The sequence below is a fragment of the Orycteropus afer genome, unplaced genomic scaffold (assembly GCF_000298275.1).
Source record: "Orycteropus afer afer isolate SDZICR_OR568_19922 unplaced genomic scaffold, OryAfe1.0 scaffold00106, whole genome shotgun sequence".
Classification (NCBI taxonomy): domain Eukaryota; kingdom Metazoa; phylum Chordata; class Mammalia; order Tubulidentata; family Orycteropodidae; genus Orycteropus; species Orycteropus afer.
This window is the reverse complement of record NW_006921693.1, coordinates 6,750,007-6,771,264: the sequence shown is the minus strand read 5'-3', so window position 1 is coordinate 6,771,264 and position 21,258 is coordinate 6,750,007. Positions and strand designations below refer to the sequence as shown.

General features: G+C 45.9%; 2 protein-coding genes across 2 annotated transcripts in view; one reads left to right on the top strand and one right to left on the bottom strand.

The window, feature by feature from the left end:
- The window catches only part of ATAD2 (ATPase family AAA domain containing 2), a 65,487-nt gene extending 64,132 nt beyond the window's left edge, over positions 1 to 1,355 (bottom strand). Inside the window, exon 1 of the mRNA XM_007943429.1 lies at positions 1,188 to 1,355. Within this exon, the coding sequence (XP_007941620.1) occupies positions 1,188 to 1,355 (168 nt within the window). The remainder of the gene's footprint in view (positions 1 to 1,187) is intronic.
- A 9,242-nt stretch (positions 1,356 to 10,597) lies between these two features.
- NTAQ1 (N-terminal glutamine amidase 1) overlaps positions 10,598 to 21,258 on the top strand; it is a 32,098-nt gene continuing 21,437 nt past the window's right edge. Inside the window, exon 1 of the mRNA XM_007943416.2 lies at positions 10,598 to 10,692. Coding sequence (XP_007941607.1) covers positions 10,598 to 10,692 — 95 coding nt within the window. The remainder of the gene's footprint in view (positions 10,693 to 21,258) is intronic.

Genomic DNA, 21,258 nt, shown 5'->3' with positions numbered 1-21,258 from the left:
CGAACGCCAGCAGAACCAGCCCAATCCCTGCACTGCTGGCTTTCACCAGCGCTGCTTCCCCACCTCTCGGACCTTTGGCTGACCCAGGTCCCTCCCCCTCAGCTTCCTGCAGCAACTGGGAGGGGTGGGGAGAGGGGCCCTCCGTCACCCTTAACTCTGCCTTCAAAACCCCATCTGTCTAAAAGGAGCGCCTCCTCCAGGACCTCACCGCTCCATCCCTCGCACACTTCCCCTACAGACCTTGTTTGTAACTGCAGCGAGATACAGCAGAAAAGCAAGATCCGGAGGCAGAAATCCGGGTTCCAGTTTTCTGTCTGGTTACCTTTCGAGTCCGCGTCTGCCTTTGCAAAATAGTCATCACAACTATGCATTTACCTACGGCTGTTACACGGCTTAACTACAGAGAGCGTGTACAGGAAACGTTGGTCTGCATCCCTTTACATTACGAAACCGGGTCTTATGCACCGAGCTCTGATTACCGAACCCCCGTGGATCGGAAATGGAGGTCAGGGAACCTGAATTACAATCTTTCTATCCTTGCAGGCCCTCAAACGTTCACGATGCATACAGTAAGCAGTCACTTGGGAGCCCTGGTGGCGCAATGGTTAAGCGCTCGGCTGCTAACGGCAAAGTCGGGGTTCAGACCTACCAGGGGCTGGAGGAGAAAGTCCTGGCGATCTGTTCCCGCAAAGATCACAGCCTAGGAGACCGTGGGCCGGGGGCCCAGTTCTACTCTGTCCTATAGGGTCGCTGCGAGTCAGAGCACACAACAACAACGAGCAGTCAGTCAACTGTGCGGCTTCCAACTAACTGACGCGAACCTAGGGCGGGAGCCTGAGCGACTCGGGGGCACGAGGGAAGGGAGCAGCCCGAGCAACCGAGGCTCAGTCCCCAACCGCTTCAGCTCTGGCGGGCGTCGGTTTCCTCTTCCGTAAAAGGAGGTGGGAGCGAGCTGCAGAGCCCTCTTCAGCCAACTCGATCCCTAGGACTCGACTCACTCCTCGCGGGGCTCCGATCGTAAGCAGCCTTTTCTTTCACTTTTTCTCCACCACACTCTTTCCTCTTCCCCGCTCCCCAACTGTCATCCGACCCACGCCGCCGCCCATCACCCAGGCCCCTAGAGGCGCAGAGCCGCGGGCAGTCCACACCAGCCGTGCCCGAGGGGCCCACCCCCGGCCGGTACTCACGCCCGCGGCTGCCGCGGTGACCGCGGATTTCTCAGCAGCGCGGGCCGAGCGGAGCCGCCTTCGACCGATCTGCTCCAGGCTGAGGAACTCGTTGGACAGGTCCAGAGGGTCCTTGGCTGAGGCTGCCGGTTGGCTGTGCAGCTCCAAGCTGCTGCGGAGGACGACCATCTTCTCTGCCTCTTCTCTCGGCGGCCGAGACAGGAGATAGGAACGCACTCGAGCAGCAGCTGCTCCGGCTCTTCCGCGCTCCGAATTCTGGCGCCACAAGCTCCGCGCCAGCGGCCGCGGCGCGCCCTCTCGGAATCCCTCCGCCGCCTGGCCTGCCCACGCCGCCACCCTAACCTGAAATCGCAGAGTCGCCAGGGATATCTGCCCTTTTCTTTGCGAATGTAGAGAGAAGGAGGCTCAGCCGAAATTAAGGGATCATGCGTCAACTGTGTCGAGTACTTGAGCAGATAGTGAAGGGAGGTGGCTGACTTCTTTTCCTTATATAGTCCCGTCTCGCAGAACTCGGCGGAGGGAGACTGTGGGGGAGCTGTGAGAAGTCCGTTTGGAATTTTGGCGCGTGGACATCGGGGGAAGGGAGGTTTCTGCCCGCTCTGATTGGCTGGCACAGTTCTTGCGTCTCCTGCCCGCCCCTCCCAACACCTGCCTCCTCTTCCCGCCAACTAGAATTCAAATGCAAAATGCAGAGTCCTTAACTGGGGAGACTTGGCCCGTGACAGGATTTGACTTTGAGCCATAAGAGCTCTTTACTGATGGCTTAACAAAAACAAGTGAACTGCCAGAAAAATGAAAAAAAGGAAACGGGACCGAGCTAAAAGCTATCCCCAACCCTAAACCAAATCCACTGCGGTGGAGTTGATTCCGACTCATAACTACCCTATAGGAGGACAGGGTAGAACTACCCCATAGATTTTCCAAGGCTGTAAATCTCTACGGAAGCAGACTGCCACATCTTTCTCCCGTAGAGCTTTTGCTTAGCAGCTGAGCGCTTTAACCAGTGCTCCACCAAGGTTCCTAAAAGCTACCCAGCAAAGGGCAATTGCTAAGGACAGGCTTTGTACCTAGCTCTGCTTCATCCCACCTATCCAGTCTGGAGCATATTACTTCACCACTCTAGGACTTAATTTTCTCCTGTAGAAAAGAACTATAACAATAATATCTAAAGTTCTAAACTGATATTATCATAACACCTTAGAACTCTGCCTGTGCATAATAAACGATCAATAGATGTTATTACTATTGTGGTGTTGTTAGGTGCCATGGAGTTGATTTTTGACTCCCAGCGACCCAATGCGACAGAGTAGAAATGCCCCATAGGCTGTCCTAGGCTATACTCTTCACAGAAACGCATTGCCAGGTCTTTCTCCTGTGGAGCCACTGGCGGGTACAAACGTTAGCAGCTGAGCACTTGACCACTGCACCAGCAGGGGTCCTTTTGGTACCAGTGCAGAATGAAAATTGCTCCTCTCTCATTGCAGCAGCTGCTGACTGCTTTGAAATAGCTAAAATGCTGAATGATCACAATGTGAGAAGAGTCCTAGTGCAAAAGTAACACCAACTATTTATTGATTTGGATAACTGCATTTCACTAATTTAACATTTATCAAGTATTTACTGAGCATCTATTATGTACTGGCACTCTTCTGAGTGCCGGGGATGAATCAGGGAACAAAAAGACCAAAAATGACTTCATGGAACTTAAATTGTAAAGGAAGGAGAAAGGCCATAAACAAAATAAATGACCACTGAGTCAATTCTGACTCACAGACACCCCCATTGGGTTTCTGAGGCAGTAAATCTTTACGGAACGAGATTGCCCAGTCTTCCTTTCATGGAGTGGCTGGTGAGTTTGAATCACCAACCTTCTGGTTAGCAGTCAAATGCCTTAGGTACTATGCCACCAGAGCTCCTTGATACATTGATTTGCTGTCGTTGAATCAGAACTGACTCATAGTGAGGCCTCCTTGGGTTTCTGAGGCAGTCTCTCTATGGAAGTAGACTGCCCAATCTTCCTTTTGAGGAGTGGCTGGTGGGTTTGAACTGCCAGCCTTCTAGTTAGCAGTCCAATGCCTTAGGCTTAGAGAACAGAGAAAGAAAAATTGGCCACTGAAAACCTTAAAAATAGCAGCAGAACAGTCTGATACAGTGCTGGAAGATGAGTCTTTCAGGTTGGAAGGCACTCAAACTACGACTGGGAAGAATTGCTTCCTCAAAGTAGAGACGTCCTTAATGATGTGGATGGAGTAAAGTTTGGGGACCTTCATTTGCTGATGTGGTACAACTCAAAATGAGAAGAAACAGCTGCAAACATCCATTCATAATTGAAATGTAGAATGAATGGAGTATGAAAATTAGAAGTTCTAAAAAAATGAAATGGAAAGCATAAAGATTGATATCCTAGCCATCAGTGAGCTGAAATGGACTGGTATTGGCCATTTTGAATCAGACAAGCATATACTATGCCAGGAATGACAAATTGAAGTGGAATGAATATCACATTCATTGTCAAAAAGAACATTTCAAGATCTATCCTAAAGTACAATGCTGTCAGTGATAGGATAATATTCATAGGTCTGCAAGATTAAAGATGACAGTCTGTAGTATGGATTATACCTCAAGATAAAGAAGATGAAAATCCTCACAAGTGGGCCAATAAACAGCATCACGATAAATGGAGAGAAGATTGAAGTTGTTGAAGATTTCATATTACTTTGATCCATGTTGTTGTTGTTGTTGTTATTTGCCGTCGAGTCGGCCCCGACTCATAGCGACCCCTCCTTGGGTTTCCGAGGCAGTATCACTACGGAAGTAGGATTGCCCAACCTTCCTTCCGAGGAGTGGCTGGTGGGTTTGAACTGCCAGCCTTCTGGTTAGCAGTCAAGTGCCTTAGGCACTATGCTACCAGAGCTCCACTAGTCAACACCAATAGGAGCAGGAGTTGAGAAATCAGACATCATGTTGTACTGGGCAAATCTGCTGCAAAAGGCCTCTTTCAAGTGCTGAAGAGCAAGGATGTCACTTTGAAGACTAAGAAGCGCCTAACCCAAGCCATGGTATTTTCAATTGCCTCATATGCATGTGAGAGCTGGACAATGAATAAGAAAGACGGAAGAAGAGTCAATGCTTTTGAGTTGTGGTGTTGGCAAGGAATACTGAAAGTACCATAGACTGCCAGAAGAATGAACAAATGTGTCCTGGAAGAAGCGCAGCCAGAATGCTCCTTGGAAGCGAGAATGGCCAGACTCGAAGAGTCTGCTTTGGTCATGTTGTCAGAAGAGACCACTCCCTGGAGACGGATAGCATACTTGGTAAAGTGGAGGGTCAGCAAAAAAGGGGAAGACCCTCAACAAGATGGATTGACACAGTGGCTACAAAAATGGGCTCATGTATGGCAAGGACTGTGAGGCTGGCACAGGATTGAGCAGTGTTTCATTCTGTTGAACACACGTTCACTATGAGTTGGCGCCAACTCAATGGCACCTAACAACAAACAACAAGAAGGAACCAGGCATATCATTGCCGATGTCAGATGGATCTTGGCTGAAATCAAAGAATACCAGAAAGATGCTTACCTGTGTTTTATTGCAAAGGTATTATAAGACTGTGTAGATCATAAAAAGTTATGGATAACATTAAAAAGAATGGGAATTCCAGAACTATTTAATTATGCTCATGAGGAACCCGTACATAGACCAAGAGGCAGTCGTTCCAACAGAACAAGGGTTTAAAATCAGGAAAGGTCCATGTTGGGGTGGTATCCTTTCACCATACTTATGCAATCTGTATGCTGAGCAAATAATCCAAGAAGCTAGACTATAAGAAGAAGAGTGTAGCACCAGGATTGGAGGAAGACTCATTAACAACCTGAGATATGCAGGTAACACAACCTTGCTAGCTGAAAGTGAAGAGCACTTGAAATGCTTACTGATGAAGATCAAAGACTACAGCCTTCAGTGCAGATTACCCCTCAACATAAAGAAAACAAAAATCCTCACAACTGCACCAATATGCAACATGATAAATGGAGAAAACATTGGAATTGTCAAGAATTCCATTTTACTTGGGTCCACAATCAACACCAATGAAAGCAGCAGTCCAGAAATCAGATGTAGTATTGCACTGGGCAAATCTGCTGCAGAAGACTTCTTTAAAGTGTTAAAGAATAAAGATATACTTTGAAGACTAATGTGTGCTTGCTCTAAGCCATGGTATTTTCAGTACCCTTATATGCAGACGCACTTCTCTTAGAAGTGGGAATGGCCAGATTTTTCTCTGGCACTTTGGTTATGGGGTCAGAATGAAGCAGTCCCTGGAGAAGGATATCGTGATAGAGTAGAAGGTAAACAAAAAAGAGGAAGAGCCTGCATGAAATGGATTGACACAGTGGCTGCGATGATGGGCTTACGCATGGCAATGAATGTGAGGATGGTGTAGGACCTGGCAGTGTCCTGTAGGAACCTATGGGGTCGCTGTGAGTCAAAACCAACTTGAAGGCATCTAACAACAACAACATTCAATGACGTCGAGCAACGCTTTCATGTGTTTTTTTGGCCATCTGTTTATTCTCTCTGGTGTAATGTCTATTCAAGTCCTTTGCTAATTTTTTTTGGCCAGGCTGTTTGCCTTCTTGTTGCTTGGATTTGAAGATTTTCAGCCTATTTAAAGCAGTTTAGTGCTTCTATCACTGTGACTATCCTGGCTTTTAATCTCCTCTGCTGTTTTCTTTACTATTTGTAGCTTGAAGATTGCTTTCTTTGATAAGAGAAAATACAAGCAAAACAGGCATTGAGTATTTCTGCTTCATTTCCGTTGTCTAATCACATTATATCATATGGTCCCAAGCAATAGGATTATTTCTTGCTTTTTCTTCTCACTCTTAATATTGAATATTAAAAAAATAAACTCCCCAAAACTAAAAAATGAAGTTCCCTTTTGTTATTAAGCCTCAGCATATTGTGTGCTGTAGACTTCCCAAATCTCCCCTCACATGTGGGTGGCCCTCCTTCTACTTTACTTTTTGGAAGTGCTCCTCTTCCAAACTCCTGCCCTCTAACACCCTCATTTCCAGTCAGTTCTACTGGATTCTTTGAGGAACGCTTTCATCTCTTCCTCATCCAGATCCTTACTGCTTATACATCAGAATCTGGTTCTAAGAAACTCTTACTCCTCTGAACCTATTATATCCCTTTTATAGACTCTGATATAGAATTACACATTTTTTTTCTATGATTGAATTGTTTTCAATTTCAAAAGTGATTCCTGAGAGAAAATTTAGAAAATACAGAAAAGTGTAATAAAGAAAGCAAACAATGGCAGAGACTGTTGGCTGTCCCTCAGTATTCATTCTCTCCTTCTTCCTTGGGGAACTCTAGTGGTGTCATGCCTAAGGCATTTGACTGCTAACCAGAGGGCTGGCGGTTCAAACCTTCCTCAGAAGGAAGATTGGACAATCTACTTCTGTAAAGATACCATATTGGAAACTCATGGGGGGGTCGCTATGAGTCAGGTCCGACTCCAAGGCAGTGAGAAAGGCTTTTTCCAAAACAAATATTATCCAGACTGCCCAAAATGGTCTAGGTTTCCTAATCTCCCTTGCACCTGGGTGCAAGCATGTGACTATCTCTTGGTCAGTGGAATGTGAACAGAAGTGATGTGTGCATTTGTAGATTTTGTTCTTAAACCTTCTTCTACCCCCTTTTCCTCATTTTTTTTTTTTTTTTTTGCCAGAATGCAAACACAGCAGATATGGTGGCTAGCCATCTTGAACCATGTGGACCAGGGAAACACCCTAGGTATCCCAAACAAAATAGCAGACGCATGGGTAGCAGACACTGTAAAGTCACCACGTCAACTTTGGACTGTATATGCTTAGGCTGTTACATGAGAAATATATTTATATCTCACTTAAACCACTGCCTTTTCCACTTCTTTTTTACAACAGCCTCACTTGGGTCTTAACTTATAAACAACTCATTAATTCAACAAGGTGTTATGCCACTCACATGCATATACTCCATTCACAGACAAATAATGATAACAATAACTATAATAGGGTAGTGCCTAAGGCACTTGACTGCTAACCAGAAGGCTGGAGGTTCAAACCCACTAGCCACTCCTCGGAAGGAAGGTTGGGCAATCTACTTCCGTAGTGATATCACCTTGGAAACCCAAGGAGGGGTCGCTATGAGTCGTGTCCGACTCAATGGCATATAACAACAACAACAACATGAAGTTGTACACTACATCAGTTACCTATATAATTCCAGGCACTATACTAAGTACTTTGCACAAATTAGTTCATTTCATCCTCACTACAGCATCTGCTGGAGTTCCTGGGTGGTGCAAATGGTTAATGCACTCAGCTGCTAACCAAAAGTTGTGGGTTCAAGTCCACCCAGAGGTATCTGGAAACAAAGGCCTAGTGAGCTACTTTAAAAAAAGTCATCCATCCAAAATCCTACGAAGCACAGCTCTACACTGACACACATGGTGTTGCCATGAGCTGGAATCAACTCAACACCAGTTATTTTTTACAACACCCATTATGTAGGCATTCTATTACTATTACCCTCATTTTACCAAGAAACTGATACACAGAAGGGGTGGTGACTAGTCCAAGGTCATTTAGGATAGTAAGTAGCAGACACAGAATTTGAGATCACGTCATTCTATTTCAGGAGCCATGATTTACTCTGCCTCGCAAGAAAAGCCATGCCTGGAGGAGCTCCTGGCACTGGCAGAGACAGACAGGTTGAATTCCTTAGCATGATGCAGTCCCCCATTGAAGAGATGGGAATAAAAAGTTGTAACAAAGCAGGAAAGAAAGCTGTGGAAGGATGGAAGGCAACAAGGAACTCTCCCTGGGAAAGCTGCAAACAAGAAAGGGAAAAGATGTGAAACGGAGGGCATATGCATCTTGTACAAAGACCTGGAGGGTCAGGGATAGTTGGCCTTCCAATGACAAGAGTGTAAGGGACATTGGAGATAATGGAGTGAGAGTATATTGAAAACAATGGTCGCTAACATTTACTATCATGTGTCAGCAACTATTCTAAGTGCTTTGAGTCCTCATATCAACCTATCAGGTAGGTATGTTTATCTTAATTTTACAGATGAGGAAACTGAGGCATTAAGTAACTTCACCCCAAAATCATACAACTAGTAAGTGGTAGAACCAGAATGTGGACCTAGGCATTCTGGCTCCAAGGTCCATGCTCTTAAGGAGTACAATAGTCTGGGTCCAATCAGGAGACAGAAACCATATGGTAGGTTAAACAAGGGACAATTCATATAAAAATGATTAACTATGACACTAGACTAAGGAGAAGCATACGAAAACTCTATATGGTTCCTAGGGCTGAGGGAGACTACACAAAGGAGGACAAACTTGCAGAAGGTGTTGCAGAGTTCACCAGTTTAGCCAGTTGCTGGGCAAGCAGTAGTCAACAGTCTGGGTGAGGGCAGGGGAGCCCTCAGGATCCAGGGGTGTGAGTGTGCAGTGGGAATCCAGGCACCAGTCAGGGCAGAAGACCCTCAGACGGCCAGCCTACAGGCGCCAGGTGGGGAAGGCTCAGGTGGGGAACGCTCGCAGAAAGAACAACAGCTCAGTGTGTGACCTTGTGGACCAGAGGTGAGTGTGTACAGGCCATGAAGGGCTTGCTGAGCGATTCTGGTCAGGATGCTGCCTGCAGGCCTCTGCAGGGGTTCTGGTCTCTGTGTCAAGAGCTTTAGCCTGTTATTGCCAGGCTAAGGCTGCAAGGTCTCAAGGAACCATGTCCTGGGTCTGTGGTTGGGGCAGGTCAGCTCTGGATGTTCTCATGCTCATATTGCTGACATCTGGCCTCCACCAGGAATTGCAGAAAACCTCTTACTCCTCCCATGTCCCTCCAGCACCCTTTACTGAGAAAGCATAGTGTCATGCTTACTTTAAAAGAGAAATGCTTAAAGGAATTCCATTATTTATCATAGAGCGTATGGTAAAACCTGCAAAGGCTGGAGCCTGTGCAATGCCGAAACCTGTCAGAGAAGGAAATCACAAATATTTTCCGCTAACACAGAACAATAATAAAGTGGTAAGACTTTAAAAAAAAAAAAAGGCGGAAAACTTCTGAAACTGGGAAAAACAAGGCTGACGTTCCGGCTTTCACAGGTTTCACTGTATATTGAAGTGGGCATTGGGAACTGAGAGGCAGTAATTTACAATGGACACAAGAATTTATGCTCAAGGTCTTTTAAGACTTTCGGTGAGAATCTGACTCTAAATGGCCTATAGACCAAGCTGAGAATTTCAGTTTTCATACCAGGAAATTCTATAATCAGCTATATATATTCACTGCAAATACTGTATGAATAATTTAGAAGGCTATAAAACGTAAAGTGCAAGTCCTTGACAATGGGCATGCATTCAACCAGCAAGAAACACTGTTTCAACAATTCGGTGTCTTTCCTTCCAGGCTGTCAGCAAATAAATATGTCTAACACGAAAAGGATACCTTGCGAACTCCTTTTCTTTTTACTTAACATATCAAGGAAGTAATACATCTTTCCAAGTCAATATATGAAGATCTACTAATTTAAGAAAATCCAGTGGTTTGATTTGGGCTGATATCCTTCTTTAAAACTGTCCTCGATGCGGCAATATTTGGAAGGAACTTCCTCCTCTCTCTTTCATCTCTCCCAGGCACACTCAAGGTTCTCTTGTTTCATTTGCACACGTCAAAGTCTTCAGCGTCTCATCTGGTTCCTACGTCGCTGGCAATTCAGTCGCTGGCTGGGGAAAGGGTCTCAGACTCCTCTAGGAAACTTACGCCTAGGTTCCCACTTTACCAATTCCAAGGCCTCCCCAGCCGCCTGCTGGTGACCTCTCTCTCTCTCTCCCCCTCTCTGCCCAAACGTCCACGATTCCCGCAGTTACCCTGGCCCTGCCCCAGACTCCAATCCGCAATGACGAAAGCCGCCAGCCCTGCCCCTCTCGGGGTCGACACTCCGCAGCTCTCCACATACGCGGAAACGCACACAGTCAGCTTGGCCCCGGACTCCACCTACTGAGAAGCTCTCTTCGCTCCGGATTCGCCCACTTCGCCCCTGCCTCCACCCACAAGGAATATGTACCTTCTGTCTTCCGCCTTGAGCTCCGCCCACTGGCTCCACCACTCAGAAACTGCCCAGACCCACCCCGGACTCCACCTAACCCCTGCGCGCCAAGAACTTGAACCACTCTCTCCGCCTAAGCACCGCCCACTCTTCCTGGCCCCGCCCCGGACCCCGCCCACCCGGCTCCAAGGTCCGCCAACAAGGACTTGCTCCTCCCGCCGCACGCCAGCTCCTCCCCGGACTCCTCCCCCTCCGACCCGGAATCCTCTGGGTTGGTCCTGCGGGTCCACTAGAGGCCCAGGCCAGCCGCCATGGAAGGGGATGGCCCATCTGCCGCCGCCTCCGCCTCCAGGTACCAGCCAGCCAGCCCCCCGCGGGACGCCTGTGTCTACAGCAGCTGCTACTGGTGAGGGATGCGCGCACTGTTCCCGGAATCTCCTAGGCTAGCTCAGCCCTGACGTTGCAGCCGGGCCCACCTCTTCCTGGCCCCTCCCCGGAGCGCTCTTGGCCTCCACTGGCAGCTTCCCGTTTCGGGGAGGAGGAAGAGGGAATGGTAGTCCTCGCCGTTGGAGTAGAGCGTGGGCAGTTGGATGAGGGGAATGGTCAGGAATGGAGGAGTCAATGATGATGCATTACTTCTGGCTGGCGCTTGTCAGTTGGATTTCAGCAGATCCCAGTGGGTAGGGGGAGTTGGAGGAGGACGATGGCGCGCACAGACATTGGAAGTTGCTACGTTAAAGCCTGTAGGGTTTCCGATTGATGTGAAGGAGAGGCACAGAGTTTGAAGTAACTTGCCCAAGGTCACCCAGCTAATAACAGCCAAGAATACAGTGCAGGCCCTCTGGCACCAGAAGCCATGATCTTACCCACGGTGCTGTCATAACTGTAATCCTTTCACTTACACTGCACTTGCTACATGCTAAGCCTTGTTCTGGGTTGTTCATGTTAACTGACTCATTGGAACTTAACAGGTAGGTCATACACAGCTGCCATCGAGTTGACACCCACTTTTGACAACCTAAGCTGTGTCAGCATAGAATTGTGCTCCACAGGGCTTTCAGTGGCTGATTTTTTTGTAAGGAGATCATGGTACTGTTGTAAAATGAGGTACTGTTTAAAAAATGAGGACACTGAAGTACAGAAGGACACAAGTAGTTTGTCTAAGGCCACATTGTTGTTGGGTACTGTCAAGTCGGCTCCGACTCATTGGACCCCGTGTACAACAGAATGAAACGCTGCAGGGTCCTGTGTCAGCCTCACAATCCTTGCTATACCTGAGCTCATTGTTGCAGCCACTGTGTTGGTCCATCTCATTGAGGGTCTTCCCCTTTTTTGCTGACCCTCCACTTTATGAGCTTGATATCCTTCTCCAGGGAATGGTCCCTTTTGACAACATGACCAAAGTAGGCAAGGTGAAGTGTGGCCATTCTTGCTTTCAAGAAGCATTCTGGCTGCAGTTCTTCCAGGATAGATGTTCTGCTGGTAGTCCATGGTACTTTAAGTATTCTTCTCCAATGCCTCCGTAACTCAAAGCATCAACTCTTCTTTGGTCTTCCTTATTGTCTACCTTTCACATGCATATGAGGTGCTTGAAAGTACCATGGCTTGGGTTAGGCACACCTTAGTCTTCAAAGACACATCGTTGCTTTTCAGCACTTTAAAGGGGTCTTTTGTAGCAGATCTGCCCGGTGCAATACCTCATTTGATTCCTTGACTTTTGCTTCCATGGGTGTTGGTGGTGGAACCAAGTAATATGAAATCTTTGACAACTTCAGTCTTTTCTCCATTTATCATGATGCTGCTTATTGGTCCAGTTGTGAGGATTTTCGTTTTCTTTATCTTGAGGTGTAATGCATAGTGCAGACTATAGTCTTTAATCTTCATCAGTAAGTGTTTCAAGTCATCTTCACTTTCAGTAGGCAAGATGTGTCATCTGCGCATCACAGGTTGTTAATGAGTCTTCCTCCAGTCCTGATGCTGTGTTTTTCTTCTCATAGTCCAGCTTCTCAGATTATTTGCTCAGCATACAGATTGGACAAGTATGGTGAAAGGATACAATCCTGACATACTTTCTTCTTGATTTTAAACCATGAAGTATCCCCTTGTTCTGTTCGAACAACAGCCTCCTGGTCTCTGTACAGGTTCCTCATGAGCATAATTAAGCGTTCCGGAATTCTCATTCTTCTCAGTGTTATCCATAATTTGTTTTGATTCACACAATAAAATGTTTTTGTATAATCAATAAAACACAGGTAAACGTCTTTCTGGTATTCTTTGCTTTCAGCCAAGATCCATCTGACATCAGCAATGATATTCCTCATTCCATGTCTTCTTCTGAATCCAGCTTGCATTTCTGGAAGTTCCCTGTCAATATACCGCTGCAACTGTTTTTGAATTATCTTCAGGAAGATTTTACTCGCAGGTGATATTAATGATATTATTTGATAATTTCCACATTCTGTTGGATAACCTTTCTTTGGAATGAGTACAAATATGGATCTTTTCCAGTCAGTTGGCCAGGTAGCTGTCTTCCATATTTCTTGGCTTAGATGAGTAAGTGCCTCCAGCATAGCATCTGTTTGTTGAAACATCTCAGTAGGTATTCCATCAATTCCTGGAGCCTTGTTTTTCACCAATTCCTTCAGTGCAGCCTCGACTTCTTCCTTCAGCACCATTGGTTCTTGATCATATGCCACCTCCTGAAATGGATGAACATTGACCAATTCTTTTGGTACAGTGACTCTCTGTATTCCTTCCATCTTGATGTTTCTTGCATCATTCAATATTTTGCCCATTGAATGAATCTTTCAGTATTGCTGCTTGAGGCTTGAATTTTGCTTTGGTTACCTAGTACCACTCTGACAAAAATATACCACAAATGGGAAGGCTTTAACAAACAGGAGTTTATTCTTACGATTTGGAGGATTAAGTCCAAGTTTAAAGTGCCAGGCTCTAGGGGCTGAGTGAAAGCCCCTCGACCTTGGGCTTCAGCTCTGCCTCCTGCTCCCGGCCCACTGGAGCTAGAGGCGTTTCTTCATTCAGCTGCTGGCTGCTGAGACTGACAAGCCCAAGGTTGATAAGTAAAAAGACACAGCCCCGATGTTACCAAACCACATTGCAGGCCATTAATTCAAGTACATTGAAAGTCCCAAGGTCACCAGAGCATGGTAGGCTGCTGAACAACGACACAGCTACATGCAGGGTTCAAGTGTGCCATAAGCTTGAGACCATTCCCCAAGGTTTCTCCTTATATATGGGAAGCAGACCACATCCCTAAGGCAGCTACTCAGCTGCTCACAGTAGATTCCCCCATGGAGTCGATTACCAGTCTCATCATGGGGAATACTACATCCAGCTGCCCAGCCACTTAACCAGGCCCAGCCGAGTTGACACACAAACTTAACTACCACAAATGTTTTCTTCAGTTCTTTCTGCTTGAGAAATGCTGAGTGTGTTCCCTTTTGGATTTCTAATTCCAGGTCTTTGCACATTTCATTATAAGACTGTCTTCTCAAGCTGCTCTTTGAAATCTTCTGTTCAGCTCTTTTCTCTTGTCATTTCCTCCATTTGCTTTAGCTACTCTCCATTCAAGAGCAAGTTTCAGAGTCTCTTCTGGCATCCATTTTGGTCTTTTCTTCCTTGACTGTCTTTTTAATGGTCTTTTACTTTTTTCATGTGTGATGTTCTTGATGTCATCCCACAATTCATCTGGTTTTTGGTCATTGGTGTTCAGTGCATCAGATTTATTCCTCAGATGATCTCTAAATTCAGGTGGGATATAATCAAGGTCATATTTTGGTTCTTGTAGTCTTGTTTTAATTGTCTTCTGCTTGAACTTGAACTGCACATGTGCTCATGGTCTTTTCCACAGTCAGTTCCTGTCCTTATTTTGGCTGAAGATACTGTACTTCTCCATCATCTCTTTCCACAGGTGTAGTTGATCTGATTCTTGTGTATTCCATCTGGCAAAGTCCATGTATAAAGCTCTGGTTTATGTTGTTGAAAAAGGTGTTTGCAATGAATAAGTCATTGGTCTTGGCAAAATTCTGTCATGCAATCTCCAGTGTCATTTCTGTCACCAACACCATATTTTCCAACTACTGGTGATTCTTCTTTTTCCAACTTTTGCATTCCAATCACGAGTGATAATCAATACATGTTGATTGCACATTTAGGTAATTTCAGACTGCTGAAGTTGATGAAAGTCTTCAATTTCCTCATCTTTGGTGATTGGTGTATAAATTTGAATAATCGTAGTATTAACTGGTCTTCCTTGTAGGCATATGGATATTGTTCTATCACTGACAGCGTTGTACTTCAGGGTAGATCTTGAAACATTCTTTGTGACAATGAATGCCACGCCATTCCTCTTCAGTTTGTCATTCCCAGCTTAGTAGATCATATGGTTGTCTGATTCAGAATGGCCAGAACCAGCCCATTTCAGCTCACTAATGCCTAGGATATGGAACTTTGTGTGTTCCATTTCATTTTGGACAACTTCCAATTTTCCTAGATTCATACTTCATACATTCCATCTTCCTATTATTAATGGATGTTTGCAGCTGTTCCTTCCCATTTGGAGTTGTGCCCTGTCAGCACATGGAGGTCCTGAAAGCTTTGCTCCATCCACATCATTAAGGTCGACTCTACTTTAAGGAGCAGGTCTTCCCCAGTCGCATTTTGAGTGTCTTCTGACCTGAGGGGTTCATCTTCTGGCACTATACTGGACAGTGTTTGAGGGCTATTCATAAAGTTTTTCAGTAATATATCAAAGAGTGTTTCACTGCTATTCATAAGGTTTTCACTGGCCAATTCTTTGAGAAGTGGGTGGCCCCTTCCTTCTTCTGAGTCTGTCTTAGTCTGGAAGCTCTGCTGAAACTTGTCCACCATCGGTGACACTGCTGGCATTTGAAATACCAGTGGCATAGCTGCTAGCCTCACAGCAACACACAGGCCACCACAGTATGACAAACTGACAGATGAGTGAGTGGTGGCAGGCCGTGTAGCTTCTGAGTTTAGGAATGGGGCAGAGTGCTTTGGAATGCTTGTACGTCACCTCAGTCCTAGGCCATCTGTAAGGAGCCCTGGTGGTGCAGTGGTTAAGTGTTCACATGCTAACTGAAAGGTTGGCAGCTTGAACTCACCTAGTGGTACCTTGGAAGGTATGGTGATCTTTCATTTTACCAATGAAAAAACTGAGCTGTTGGGGGGCTGTTGTTTGCCCAAGAACCCACACCTGAGGAAACTCAACCTGTGTGATGCAGAGTCTGTGTTTTTAACTGCTGGGCTGGATTTCTGCCTCTCATAAAGCCTATTCATTCTGGTCTCTAACATTCGTTCATTGTTTTCTTCATTCAGTGAATGTTTACCAGGTACTCGAAGTATGTGATGCACTATTCTAGGCACTGGGGATATAGCAGTGATCAGAGCAGACCCATTCCCTGGTGAGAGCCCCTGGTACTTACATTTTGGGGTGGAGAGAGCAGATATAAATGCGTGAACCATATTTAGGAGGTATTAAGTGGAATAAGAAAAACAAAACAAGGGTAGTATCTTAGTTACTGAGTGCTGCTATAGAGAAATATCACTCTATTGGGTGGCTTTAACAAACAAATTTATTTTCTCAGTTTATGAGCTGAGAAGTCCAAATTCAGGGAGCCAGCTGTAGAGGAAGGCTTTCTTTCTCTATCAGCTCTGGGGGAAGGCCTTGTTTCCTCTCAGCATCTCTGGGCCTGATGTTCCTTGGAGACCCCCATGTGTCTTGACATCAGTCTTCCCCTGGGTCTAAGAGGTTCTCAGCACAGGAATCCCAGGTCCAAAGGATGTACTTCGTTCCCAGCTCTTCTTTCCTGGTGGTAGTCAGATTTGTCTGTCTCTGCTCACTCTCTCTTCTTTTCTGTCTTTAAGATAAAAGGTGATACCGGCCACCCCCTGGGGAAACTCCTCTTACAGGATCAGGGCTGTGACTTGAAGAAAAAAGGTGTTATAGCTCACTATAATCTCCTTACAATGATTGGCTGATCACATCAGATCCCATCATGGGGAATGATTACATCATTACATAACTGCCCAATCACTGAGAATCATGGGCCAGCCAAGTTGACACACATTTGGGGAAAGGGTACAGTTCAATCCATGACAGGTAGGTAGTGCCTCAGATCTAAGGAAGATGTTGCTGATAAGGTAATAGTTGGGCAGAGACCTGAAGGGAAAACAACTAGGGGCTTTGTGGATCTCTGGTGGGAGGTCATTGCAGGTAGGTACAACTACCGCTGCAGAGGCCTGAGGAGGGTCTGTGCATGAGTGTTGCTGGAGGCTGGTGCAGGTGGAGCGGAGCCGTCTGCTAGACAAGGAGTAGGAGATGGAAGTCTCTTCAGTAGATGATCTCCTGTTAGTTCCTTCAGACATAAGCCAGCCCCTCCTCAGCTGTCATGGAAACTGTCCCAGTAGCTTTCTAGCAGGCCTCTCTGCCCAGCTCTCCCCAATCCAGTCCTGTCTTTCTAACTTTAGTTGACTTCACACTGCTCAGAGCAGTTCTAAATTTGAATGTGTCCAAGAATCATTTGGAAGCTTTAAAGCATGCTGATCTTAGGGCCCCACTGCAGAGAGTCTGGGTGTTTGAGAAGCACAGTGGAGGAGCCGAGGCTGGTGGACCATTGAGCATGTTTTGAGGAATACAGGCAAAGACGGCAACATCATCTCCTGACCATAGCAAGCTCTTGCCGGTCATCATCATCTGTGCCTCCGTCATTTGAACCTGCCTTCTCTGCTCCGCTGCAGGGTTTCTCACCCGTAGTGCCGTTGACATTTTGGGCTGATAGTTCTCTGTGCATTGTAGACAGGTAGCAGCATCCGTGGCCTTTACTCACCAGGTTCCAGTACACAACCCAGCCCACTGCCATGGACTCGATTCCAACTCATAGTGACCCTATAGGACAGAGTAGAACTGCCCCGTAGGATTTCCAAGGCGGTCTCGATGGAAGCAGATTGCCACATCTTTCTCCCAGAGTTCAAACGCTGACCTTTCAGTTAGCAGCCAAGCACTTACCCACTGGGCCACCAGAGTGCCTTAGATGCCAATAGCTTCCCCCAGTTGTGACAACCAAAAATGTCTCTAGTGCTCTCCTGTGTCTGAACACATGGACATTCACTGCTTTTGTTCCTGCAAGTTCTTGTGCCTTGAAGGAAATGCCTGCTCTCTTGTTGTTGTTGTTGTTATGTGCCTTCGAGTCGGCCCCGACTCATAGCGACCCCTCCTTGGGTTTCCGAGGCAGTATCACTACGGAAGTAGGATTGCCCAACCTTCCTTCCGAGGAGTGGCTGCTCTACTTCTGTTAATATCTGTCAGATGTTACTTACCTTTCAAGACTCAGCTTAATTATTATAAAGCCAGTTGCCAGCAAGTCGATTCTGATTCGTGGTCACCTCATGTGGGTCAGAGTAGAACTGTGTTCTACCAGCTTTTCAAGTGGCTCATTTTTTTGCAAGTAGATAACCAGGCCTTTATTCCAGATGCCTTTGAGTGGACTTGCATCGGTAGTCTTTTGGTTAATAGCCTTTCCATTTGCACCACTGCGAGACTCCTTAATGGTAATGTTGTTGCTGTCAAGTTGATTCTGACTCATGACGACTCTATGTTTGTAGAGTAGACCTGCTCCATAGGGTTTTCCAGATTGTGGCCTATCAGAAGCAGATTGCCAGGCCTGTCTTCTGAGTCACCTCTGGTTGGCATCAAACCACCCACCTTTCAGCTCATAGTTGAGTACTTAACATTTTTTGTCACCCAGAGACTCCTTGGTGGTAATACCCCTTGCTGTTGAGTTGATTCTGACTCATCCTGACCCTACAGGACAGTGTGCAGCTGTCCCATAGTGTTCCGAGTCTGTAATCTTTATAGAAGCAGATTGCCACATCTTCCATGGAGCAGCTGGTAGGTTTCCACTGCTAAGCTTTAGGTTAGCAGCTGAGTGCTTAACCACTGTGCCATCAGGGCTCCTTTAAAGATAATAGTGGTAGTCAGTATTGGCATAGTGCTGTATGGTTTGCAGAGCACTCACAGCTCCATTTTTATTGTTTGTATTTTTCAAACATTTTTTGAGCACCTGCTGTATGCTGGGGCCCTCCCTCTCTGCATGCCTCTCTGACCTCAGCTTACCACTGGTAACTCCTTCCATGCCTTCAACCTTCTGTTATTTGTCAGCCTTTTCTGCTACCAAACTGATCAGCTAACAGGTTGGAATGGGCTCTTCATCCCCCCCTGCCTTTTTTTTTTTTTTTTTTAAACAACAACAAAAAGATCTTTTTATTGTGATTTGGGTGAAAGCTTACAGAGTGAATCAGTTTTCCATTCAACAGTTCAAACACATTTTGTTTGACGCCATTGACGACAATCCCCTCAATGTAACATTGCTTCTTCCATATCTTCCCTGTGTTTCTCGTTTCCATTTTTCTTTCTCTCTTAGTACTTCCTGCCTCCAGAATGTTGTCTTTGGGCAAATGGTGCCTTTTTGATCTCAAATTGTTGATTGTTCTGAGGAGTGTCTGTCTTCCTAGAGTTATTGTTCACCTTATAGACCTGTCTGTTGCTTGACTGAAAATTCAGCTACAGGAGTGAGTTCAGTTCCAGGCTGAAGGTGACCAAGGGCCACGGTCTCAAGGGTTCCACCAGTCTTTGTCCTACCAGTAAGCCTACTCTTTTCTGTGATTTTGAGTTTTGTTCCATAATTTTTTCCTACTTGCTTCAGGACCTTCTAATGCGATCCCTTTCAGAGCAGTGGTTGGTGGTGGCTGAGCGCCATCTAGTTCTTCTCATCTTCCCATTTTCTTACAAATTAAATAGGTGACAGAATGCACATTAAATCTGGAGTTCCTTCTATTCAGAAAGTGACTCCAGCTTTCCAAGTGTGATACTTTTTTTTTAAACATTAAAAAGTTTAGTGAGACCATCCCATGTGATGTTACTTGTATGCTTGAAAAAAAGTGGATAAATAGGAACTAAAAATTCAGTAACACTTGTTTAAATTTGTATTTTTTGTCAGTGTAATGTTCAAGTGTTTGAAAAATAATGGGCAATATGTATTCAGGCCACGTTACGTATTCAGCCTACTATTAGTGCCTGTGATCCTGTGGATTCTTGACATCTGGGCATTAACTTGTTACCCACCGTTAGGATGGAGAAACCACCAATCTGCTGACCCCCATCTTCCCATCTGCCTCAGAATCAATGGCTTCCTTCTCTGAGCTTTTGTGTGCATCTTTCATGACCCTCAGTTAGGCTTGTTATTTATGGATCTGCATGTCTCTCTATCATCTGTATGCTCCTAATTTATCATTGCGTCCCCAGAGTCTCAGCTCAGTGCTTTGTATATCATAGGCTCTTGAGGCTGTTTGTGGTCAGCTTTCCAGAACTCCTGTAGGATGGGGAGATAAACGTCTCCTCAAAATTTGGTTGAAGACTTGAAAACAAACAAACAAAACCCTTTGCTACTCCATGCTCCAGGTCCTTAGGGGGCACCCATGGTTTGTGCTGAGTGTTACCCTAACATTTGGTTCTTGGACCCACCCAGCAGTACCACTGAAGAAAGGCCCAGCATTGCCCTTCCATTAAGATCACAGCCCAGAAAACCCCACAGGGCAGTTCAACTCTGACACCCATGAAGTCGCCATGAGTTAGAATCTGCTCAGTAGGCCAGGGTGGGTTTGTTTTTTTTGTTTTCTACATGCTCCATGACGTGTTGAAAGTCAGTAATTTTTGCTCCTCCATACCGCATGCAGTATTGCAGTTGTTGTTAGGTGCCATTGAGTCAGTACTGACTCAAAACAAAACACTGTCTGGTCCTGTGCTGTCCTCACAATCATTGCTATGTGTGATGCTTAGTATGGCTCTTCCAGCCATGGTATTTGTGAGTCCCGCCACATGACCAGGTGGAACTATGTAAACGTGAGATGCTTGGTGGCCTATCAGAGGAATTGGGTAGCTTGTTAGTAATGTAAGTAAGGTACATGGCACCCTTTTGGGGGAGGTTGTTGTCATCAAGTGCCGTAGATCAGCTATGGCTCATAGAGACCCTACAGACAACAGAATGAAACGCTGCCCAGTCCTTCCTCACCCTCATAATCCTTCTGTGCTTGAGCCTGTTGTTGAAGCCGCTGCGTCAGTCTATCTCATTGAGGATCTTCCTTTTATTCACTGAGTCTTTATTTTGCTAAGTATGATATCCTTCTCCAGGGACCTGTTCCTTCTGGCAATGTGACCAAAGTACGTGAGATGAAGTCTGGCCATTCTTACTTTCAGGAAGCAAAGAATTCAGGCCGAGAAAGGCCAGTCTTCTGAGCACCACTCATCTGCCAGTTTGTTGTACTGCGGTAGCTTGTGTGTTGCTGTGGTTCTGAAAGCTATGTCATTGGTATCTCAGATATTGGAGGGGTCACACATGGTGGACAGGTTTCAGTGGAGCATTGAGACTTGACAGACTGGGAAGAAGGACAAGGCCATCCACTTCTGAAAAAAATTTGCCACTGAAAACCTTATGGATAGCAGTGAAACATTATGAGGGTAGGACCATGGAGATAAAGTGTGTGGAACCTTAATGTGGGGACTGGCCAGTTTTGTCATTCTGGTAGGCTTAAAATGAGCCCTCCCAGAGGCAGAAAGGGTGATCTCATTACCATCTAGAGAAAGCTAGGAGTAAAATGCACTTTGGACCTGAGATCCCTGCGCTGAGGTGACAGTAGAGATACAGCAGCAACAGAGGCAGTAGAACTGAGACATCAGCATGAGACAGAGCGATAGGCTTGCTGGCCCATGGAGTGAGAAAGCTGAGTGCCTTAGGGAGGAGACTTGCTGGTGGAGTGGGGCGCACATATCTGCAGAGCTGAAAGAGCTTTGTAATACTTACCTGAGCAGGGCCGAGGCCAAGACAAGAGGCTGAAAGCCAGATAGAGGTGTGCCTGCGGGCATGGCCAAGGAGAG